The 8,466-nt window shown below is 47.0% G+C and overlaps 1 protein-coding gene across 5 annotated transcripts in view; it reads right to left on the bottom strand.

Moving 5' to 3' along the window:
• RREB1 (ras responsive element binding protein 1) overlaps positions 1 to 8,466 on the bottom strand; it is a 145,306-nt gene that overhangs the window by 8,026 nt on the left and 128,814 nt on the right. For 4 of the 5 annotated variants that reach the window (XM_015565539.1, XM_006766097.2, XM_006766098.2 and 1 more), the window contains one exon: positions 3,453 to 3,617. The exons of the other annotated variant lie outside the window; for it this stretch is intronic. In XM_015565539.1, coding sequence (XP_015421025.1) covers positions 3,453 to 3,617 — 165 coding nt within the window. The remainder of the gene's footprint in view (positions 1 to 3,452; positions 3,618 to 8,466) is intronic. 5 annotated transcript variants of the gene reach the window in all.

Raw genomic sequence — 8,466 nt, 5'->3', positions numbered from 1 at the left:
TCTGGTAGAAGGGAAGGAGTGGGCCAGAGACTTCTGTACTTGCTATTGCAGACCACTGAGAAGACTGCAGCTCAGGAGTCATTCTGAATGATTGCTCTGCGAGATAAAAAACAGAGGACAACAGCCTGATCGCCTCTGTTTTTTATCTCGCTACTGGCTGAACATGGACCTATGAACCAGGAGGTCATGGTTTGATTCCCAGACAGGGTACGTGCTCTGGTTGCAGGCTTGATCCCCAGTGTGGGGTGTGCAGGAGGCAGCCAATCAATGATTCTCTCTCAACATTGATGTTTTTATCTCTCTCTCCCTCTCCCTTCTTCTCTGGAATCAATAAATATACATTTAAAAAAATAATGGAGCGCTCCCCTTAAGTCAATGAAAGGCAGACTGACTCACTTCCTCTGGTGGACAAAGGAGGCTTGGCTGTGCTCCCGCAAACGTCCACTAGGGGGAGATTTTTACAGGACAGCCCAGGCCCTTCAAGTTCCAAGCAACCCCAACTGATTTTTATTAGTGATTCTTGGAAGCAAAAGAACCTCTTCTCATCATCTCATGAATACCCAGCTCATAATAGCAGATCCTATTTTGATCTCTGCCCTCCTCAGCCACCCACACTTCTAAAGACAGGTAGATGATGACTTTTTTATAAGCGATGCTACCTCCCTTACACCTGCAGTTCTCTGTCCTCATCAGTCCCTCATTTGTGATGCTAAATCTAAAACAACTGCAATGGGAAAGTGGAGACTTTTCATGCCAGCTCAACAATGAAATATCTACGGCCTCCTAGAAGTTCCAAGTTACTCAGCCAAAGTGAAAAGCGACCCATCTAAACACCTCATCTGACTGGGCAGGGGCGAGGCTGTTGGAGCTGCTGCCTGTACTCCAGGCTGCACCCACGAAGGCCGTCCTGTGCTGTATGCCTTCCCACGGGCACCTGGGCTCCCAGGTGGGCAGGGCGGCCACCATTAAGAAAGCCTTTGAGAACTTTCACATTAAGCTGATTTAGCAGTCATGTGCAGGCGCCCACAAACAGAAGGCGCTATTGCCTGAGGAAAAACCTATTCCCCAAGGGCCAAGTGGGCCAGGGTACCTCTGCCCACAAAAAAAAAAAAAAAAAAAAAAAATTAAGTGGAGTTTGTTGAACTCTGCATGAGCAATATGCCCTTTAAGCAGAACTGCCCCCATCACAGCATTTCAGCATTCCTTTGGGGGAACCTAGGTGTAGTTTCGTGAAAAACCTTATGTGATGGAAAAAGTCAGACCCTCGTTATAAAACACGTTTAGGGATTTTAAGAAAATGCAACCCAGGCATATAAACCTAGAAAACCCCTCAAGAACTTCCCTGATCATTTCCTGCCTTTGTTTTTTATGGTCTTCCTCTATGGCCCTACTTGCAACTTCATGGGAGGGAGTGCCCGAAGGAAACTCACCCCTCCATTACGCTCACCTGGTTTTAAAAATGCTCCCTGAAGCCAGTGGACTCCACCGCCCCAACCTCTCCCCTCCCCTTCTTAAATCTCAGTCCTCTTTCGCAGCATGGACTGGGACCACAATTAAACCAACCATATATTTTCTCTTTCCTGGTTTCACATTACAACTTGCAGTGAATTCTTTTTCCAGAGGCTTTTTCCTTTAAAGAAAACCTATGGGGCGGAGATGAGGAAGGACTCTGACAGAACTTGGAAAAACAAAACTCTTAACTGCAAATTTAAAAACTAAACACACCACAATGTAAAACCTGGCCCTGAATGGAAGCTAAGACACACACTCCAATTCGTGTGGTGTCTGCACCTCAGACGGCAGCCGGAGTCCCAGGCTGGCTCCTCAGTGCGACCGGAAGGGGAGCTCATGTGCATCTGCCACTCGTTCTTACACTTTATGACCTGTCTGCAAACCCCGAAACCAAGGGCACCCCTCCACCACCTCCGTTATCCCTTCTCTCCCTCCTCTGGCAGCACTGTGGGCAGAGGCACAGAGCTGCTGCCAAGCCAGGCTGCCACCAGGCCCCTCAGCGCGCACTGCTGAGCGTTAAGAGCAAACTGGGCAGCTAACTCGCGTTCTGACGGCATTGCTGCGGCTTCCTGGGGGTCGACCAGTAGGTCATCCACTGCCTTTTGCTCAAGGGGATCCAAGTCATGGCAGAATTCCGTGGGGGTCCACAACTTTACTCAAAGATTTTGGCAAATTATGTGGGAATGGAAGCTGGCCAACATTTTCATACCCTTTAGAGGGGTTGATTTTAAGAAGAGGGCCTAGCCGTTTAAGGGCTTGTTTCACTAGGGATTGGGGGGAGGTGTGGGGAAAAGGCAGAGGGTTCCGGGTCACACCCTCTTCCTGGACAAGCTACCCAGCCAGATGCAGCCCTCCCTCAGTACCTGAGACAAGGATGAGGGGGGCTGGGATTAAAGGCGACCCCGCTAGTCAATCTGACAAGGGGGGAAGGACTCCCGGACACCACAGCTCCCATCCCCACCGAAGTCTGAGAGAGAGCAGCACAGGACACAATTACAACTCTAGAAAAATAAATACATTTTGAGGGAACAGTCATCTGCTTCAAGCAGTGGGGGAACCTCAAGCTTCCAAGATTTGCAGAACTGAATCCATACCTGTGAGACTGTTATCAACCAATGGCCAGCTAGCTGTGTCTCAGTGACCTGCAGCAGCCAATTTTTTTTTTAGTTTGGGGGGATGAGGGGTGCTAAACCCCAGTATTTGGAGATGAAAAAATGTACTGAATAGAGGGCATGAGTAAATGCAGAAGCTGTAAGGGGGAAAGGGTGGCAGGAGAGCACCGGGCAGCGTTAATTGCTCTGTGGGGGGCTAGAGGAAGGAAGCGCGTATCAGCACAAGAGAATCACCGGATCCAGGTCAAGCAGAGATGTGATTAAGGAAAGGACATGCAGAGTGCTTTTTCAAACAAGACCAAGTTTTGTTTTACTGGGAAGAGAGTTAATGAAAAGAAAAACACCCACCCTCCCTGCCAAGGGCTGGGCATCCCTAGTTCCTGCAATGCCCTGACATCTGTGTAGCCCATCCCTGCTCTGGAGAATTTGGCAGCAGAGGCTAGGGCTAGAGAAGACAACACCCCAAGCCTTTAAAGTTTCACATCCCTTTTAGAAGTGTTGCTACCAAGAGCTAAAACTGTATACCCTTCCTCATATCCCACATCCAGCAGGGCCCACAGCCTGAACAAAGGGGTCTGCTGGGAGGGGGTGGGGGAGGGGGCGACAGCTCTTCCCTGCCAGCTCAGCAAAGCCTTCCAGGGGCACTGCCCTGGTCTCCCACGTGGCGGCCCTGCTGCATGCTCTGCAGGGCCCCTTTCTGACTGGAGTCCTACAGGGAGGAGGAAGGGCTGCCCCGCATGCGCCAGGGGCTGAAGTTTGCTAGGAAGTTAACGGGCTAGCAATGGGCTCTCCTCTGTCCCTCTCCTCTCCATCACCTGGAAGCACTACCTGTGCTATCATGGGGTCCACCATCACTCTCTTTTGCCTGGGGAATAAGCCCGTTTCTTCTCAGGGAACAGTTGGTAACTCCATGTTTGCGCAACTGGTGGCGTTCACAGTTAGATTTGGTAGAAAAGAAGGCATCGCATTTTTGACAAGGGAAGGGTTTCTGACCTGAAGCAGGAAAAAAAATAGATATTTATCTGGCTTTCTACTGCAATGAAAAAGAAAAGTCGCTTTTGATTCATTCTTCTGGGATTATTGGCATTTGCTTCCCCCTCCTCCACCCGATTCTTTAAAGAAAATAAACAAAACACATTAAAAAAAAATACTGAACACAAACAAGTCAAATGATCATCTTCCCTTAGTCTGAGTGGGATGGAATGACTTCAAAATACTAAAAGTTAACAATGAGACCAAGACACATATATTTAAAGTAAAACGACAATATCAGTTAAAACCTTAAATAATAACAACAAAGAGTGGAGGGATCTTAGAGCACAGCAAGAAACAACTGCAGTTTGTCACAAGGAGAAGACACAGCTTTTCATAATTTCTCGCAAGGCAAGTGCTACCCATGCTGGGAAATCGGAGGGACGCCAGGCCCTCCTGCAGGAATCGGGAACCCCTGGTATCTTTGGAGGGGTCTCCTCTTCCTGACCTACCTGGGCCTGGCCTCCCACAGAGGAGGCAGGTGGGGAGCTCTGACTCTGCAGGTCTCCCCCTGGCTGACTGGATGAGCCATCCTGCAGTGACCTCTGCCCAATTTCACTGTGTCCCTAGTCACAGGAGGTCTGCTCACGTAAGAAAGGTTCTTTGTTCCTGCTCTAAGATCCTGCGAGTCGTGAATAAGTGACTATCATATCCTGAGTCCAGGCTAGAAGACCATGTGCTCCACTCAACAGCCCCTCCCCACCAACTCCACCATGGGGTCACCTGATGAGAGGAGCATGCCCATCTTTCTCCCCAGGTCATCTGCTATGGTTTGCCTATCTTTTCTTTAAAAATAATAAATAAATAAATAAATAAATAAATAAATAACTATATCTTATTTGTTTGCCTATCCTCTCATTTGGACTCCTTTTGTACTGTAAACATGATGTTTTAAAATGCGAGCCAGACCCCTCTGCAACTTGTCCCTTGTTTGCATGAATGAGAGGGGAAAGCAAGGACCAGAGCAGAAAGTGTGGACAAAAAGTAGGAAGGAAGGAGGAAGGGGAGAAGGGAAAGGATTAGGTGACCTCAGGAGAGAGAAGATGGAGTAAATCATTGACTGCATCACTGGATTCTTCTGTTTTCCCCAATCTCCAGATTCTAAGGTCCTAGTTTCTGAGTTTAAAGGTTTGTGTACTAAAATACAGGACTTCAGACCTACAGCCCAGTATGCCTGTCTTGTAACCTTGGAAATGCCATAATGAGACGCACATGTTAAGAAATGATAGCTCAGCCTGTGTGGCTCAGAGGTTGAGCATTGACCTATGAAACGAGGAGGTCAGGGTTTGATTTCCTGTGGAGGTACATGCCTGATCCCCAGTAGGGGGCATGCAGGAGGCAGCTGATCAATAATTCTCTCTCAGCATTGATGTTTCTCTCTCTCTCTCTCTCTCTCTCTCTCCCCCTTCCTCTCTGAAATCAAGAAAAATATATTTAAAAATATGACAGAAAAAGTAAAAAATAGAGTTGCCATATGATCCAGCAATTCCATTTCTGGGTATTTATCCAAAGAAAATAAAAACACTACTTGAAAAAGATATATGCACCCCTATGTTCAGTGCAGCATTACTAGTAAGCCTGGATATGGAAGCAACCTAGACATCCATCAATAGATGAATGGATAAAGAAAATGTGAGATTATATATATATATATGGTGTACATATACAGTGGAATATTATTCAGCAATAAAAAGAAGGAAATCTTGGTATTTGTGACAACACAGATGGACCTAGAGGGAATTTAAAATAAAACAAATGCATAAACAAAACAGAAACAGACCCACAGAAACAGAACACGCTGACAGTTGCCAAAGGGAAGGAGGGTAAGAGGATGGGAATAAAAAATAATAACCATAAAATAAAATAAAAATAAAAACAACCCAAAAAGGCATGATACTAAATGCAATGCATGAATCCAGACTGGATTACAGACTGGGAAAAAGTAGCTCAAAAGGACATTTTTGGGTTAACTGATGACGTGATTATGACTGTGGATTAGGAAAAGAAACAAAAAGAAGAGGCAGGAAAGTCAACCTGCTCAGTTCTGCTGAAACACCAATCATGGGCCCTTCCGTCTCCACTGAGACAGCTGTGCATGGAGGCCTGGATTAGTGCAGGGACCAGCCCAGGCCTGCCCCTGGGCCTTGCAGAGCAAGAAAGGACCAGCATCATCATCTCCCAGTCTCACAACTCTGGGGTGCCATTCATGCAGACCTCAGATGAGAGGTGTATGACTCAGCACCACGAGAATCACTGCCCCGCCAAGTTCAAGCATCAGCACTAATCAAAGAAAGGGGCGCTCATTCCCTCCCGAGCTGACTCTTTCAGCAATGGTCCAAATCACCATGGAGCTTTTTAAAAATTCAGATGCCTGCACAGGTGATTTATTATAGAACTGTACCCGTGAAACCTATGTAATTTTATTAACCAATGACACCCCAATAAACTCAATAAAAATAAATTAATTTAAAAAAAAGAAAAAAAAAAGAATACAGATGCTTAGAACAACCAAAGACCAGGGAATGGGAAACCTGGGAGGTGGGATCCGAGACCCAGGAACCTGGCACACACACTCGCAGGAGCTCCACCAGAGCCCACAGCCTCAGCAGAGCCCTCCAACTACCCTACACTTTACCTTCACAGAGCCCAGTAGGTGTTTCTGTTAAAATTAGAAAAATGACCTAAAAAATCACACTGTTAAGTAAAGACTAGTTTTAAAAGTATGTTAATGTTAACTGTGTACCCTCCCATTATTCCTGCTTTTCACTAAAAATTGAAAATATTTAATAATTATTTGGACTCTGTTTTAAGTAAGAAAAATATACTTTTCCTTTAACATTTTATTACCAAAAGTCAGGCCAGATGAGAGGGAGAGAACTGGGCCAAGAGCAGACAAGTCAGAGCTATGACTATTAACTGTGATATGATTGTTGCTTTTAAATAAAACAATTGGTTTCTTGCTTCTACCTAATTCCATGCTTTACTCTGTAATTTTCAAGTGTCTCACTGTTAAGCTGGTTGGACAGTCAGGCTGATGTCCCATGATGGCGCTTTATATTAATGCTAAATTCAGAGAACAAAATAATGACACCAAAGTTACTGTATCGCATTATGAGGATTCCCAAAGGGACACTAACGGGAGTCTTTAAAGTTCACATTTCACTGCCAGTCTTATGTTTCGAGTAGCAGTGTGCTTTCTGGGCTGCACAGACAGAGGAAAACACGAGCCCTCCAGCACTTACATTGTACAGGTTTCCAACGTGTTCCCTGGTAAGCTATAGGGAAAGCATCAAATGAGTTCATTTACATGGTAACTGCCACAAATAAATGCTTTAGGAGGGGTGTTTGAAAATGTACCTGTAACCACAAGGAGTTACCTACGTGCCCAAGACTTGAGATGACCCTCTACCCCAACGTGATAAAAACCAGCCCCAGCCAGTTTCTACTCTCATAGAGCAGTCAAAACAAGAGGAGAGAAATTTTATAGTCAACAGTACTATCTGACAGGCACTGGAACATAGAGCAGAAGAATAAACACTGAGAATAAGGTTCATGATGCGACCTCACACCCCACACTTCTCTCCACCCCTCAGTGAAGGTCTCTTTCTCTCTGACTTTGGCAGAGGCGTGCACAGGGCTGGCTCCGTTAAATGACCAGAGCTGCTACTTAAAAGGAAAGTCATAAGGAGCCAAACACACCTGGCGTCAGAAGTGATTTACACACCCAGGTTTGCACATCTTACTGACTTTAAATGCAATGCCTGTGGCCCATGAGCAGCAGGTAGGAGAGGTGAGTGGGGAGGCCCTAGGCTGGTAAAGAGAAGGGGTAAGACCCATCAGGAGGAAGTGAGGGAGCCGGAATCCCTGCATGCAGGAAATGGAGGGCAGCTGAGACCCACAGGTCCCAGCCCCTCCGCGCTCTGAGGAGGAAGGAGGACCAGGTAGGAGTGGCCTGGCTGTGTTTTTCTGGCACTCACTCCCCCACCTGTGGCCTAAAAGCACACAAAATGCTCACAAGGGGAAAATGGAAGGAGCTGTGACCCAAAGAGGCAACACTGTTCAGACAGAGAAAGGCAAGGAGCCAGGAAATGTCCCTGATCAACAGGACCCTGTGGCCGGGAGAGGAGCAGAGGGAGGAGATTCAGCTGGTGTGGAGAGCACACCAGGGGACATAAAATCTGACAGCTAACACCAGCCTCCTCCTGAGACTCAATTCCTAGAACCTGAGCTACGCAGAGAGAAAGGTCGAAACCAGATGCCCCTCGCCCACAGCAACAGTGACCCCTAGCTCATCACTGAACACCTGGTCTACTCAACGCGGCCTGTTCGGGGGCTGGGGTGGACTGGAAACACGTCTATGAGACAACAGACACACATGATGGTAGTAATTCTATGCATCTGCCCAGTGGTCAGGAGAAGGCTGACTCTCGAGATACAGACACAGTCGCCTAAATGTAACCTAAAATGGGACGCTCCTCGAAGCTGCTGGCTGAAATGCAGCTCAATTTTAATGTTCCAATAAAAACCCACAAAAACCTCTTTTCTGTATGACACTAGTTCACAGGATCATCCCAGAGCCCAGGTTTAATTTCTCTTATATGTGCGCCTTAGTCTCATTTCAAAGTTCCTGGAGGGAGACATCATAGAAAGCAGGGGAGCAGGGGACAGGCAGCTCGGCTTCTTCAGCAGCAGAGTCGCCTTCCAGAACACTGCTGGTCCGCAGGGGGAGGAGGGGGCGCGCGATCCGACCAGCTTCATCCCTCACTTGATGGATGGGGAGTGTTCAGTACCAGGCACAGCCAAGTGCTCT

Source organism: Myotis davidii, unplaced genomic scaffold, assembly GCF_000327345.1.
Source record: "Myotis davidii unplaced genomic scaffold, ASM32734v1 scaffold80, whole genome shotgun sequence".
Lineage (NCBI taxonomy): Eukaryota > Metazoa > Chordata > Mammalia > Chiroptera > Vespertilionidae > Myotis > Myotis davidii.
This window is presented reverse-complemented; position numbering and strand designations above follow the sequence as displayed.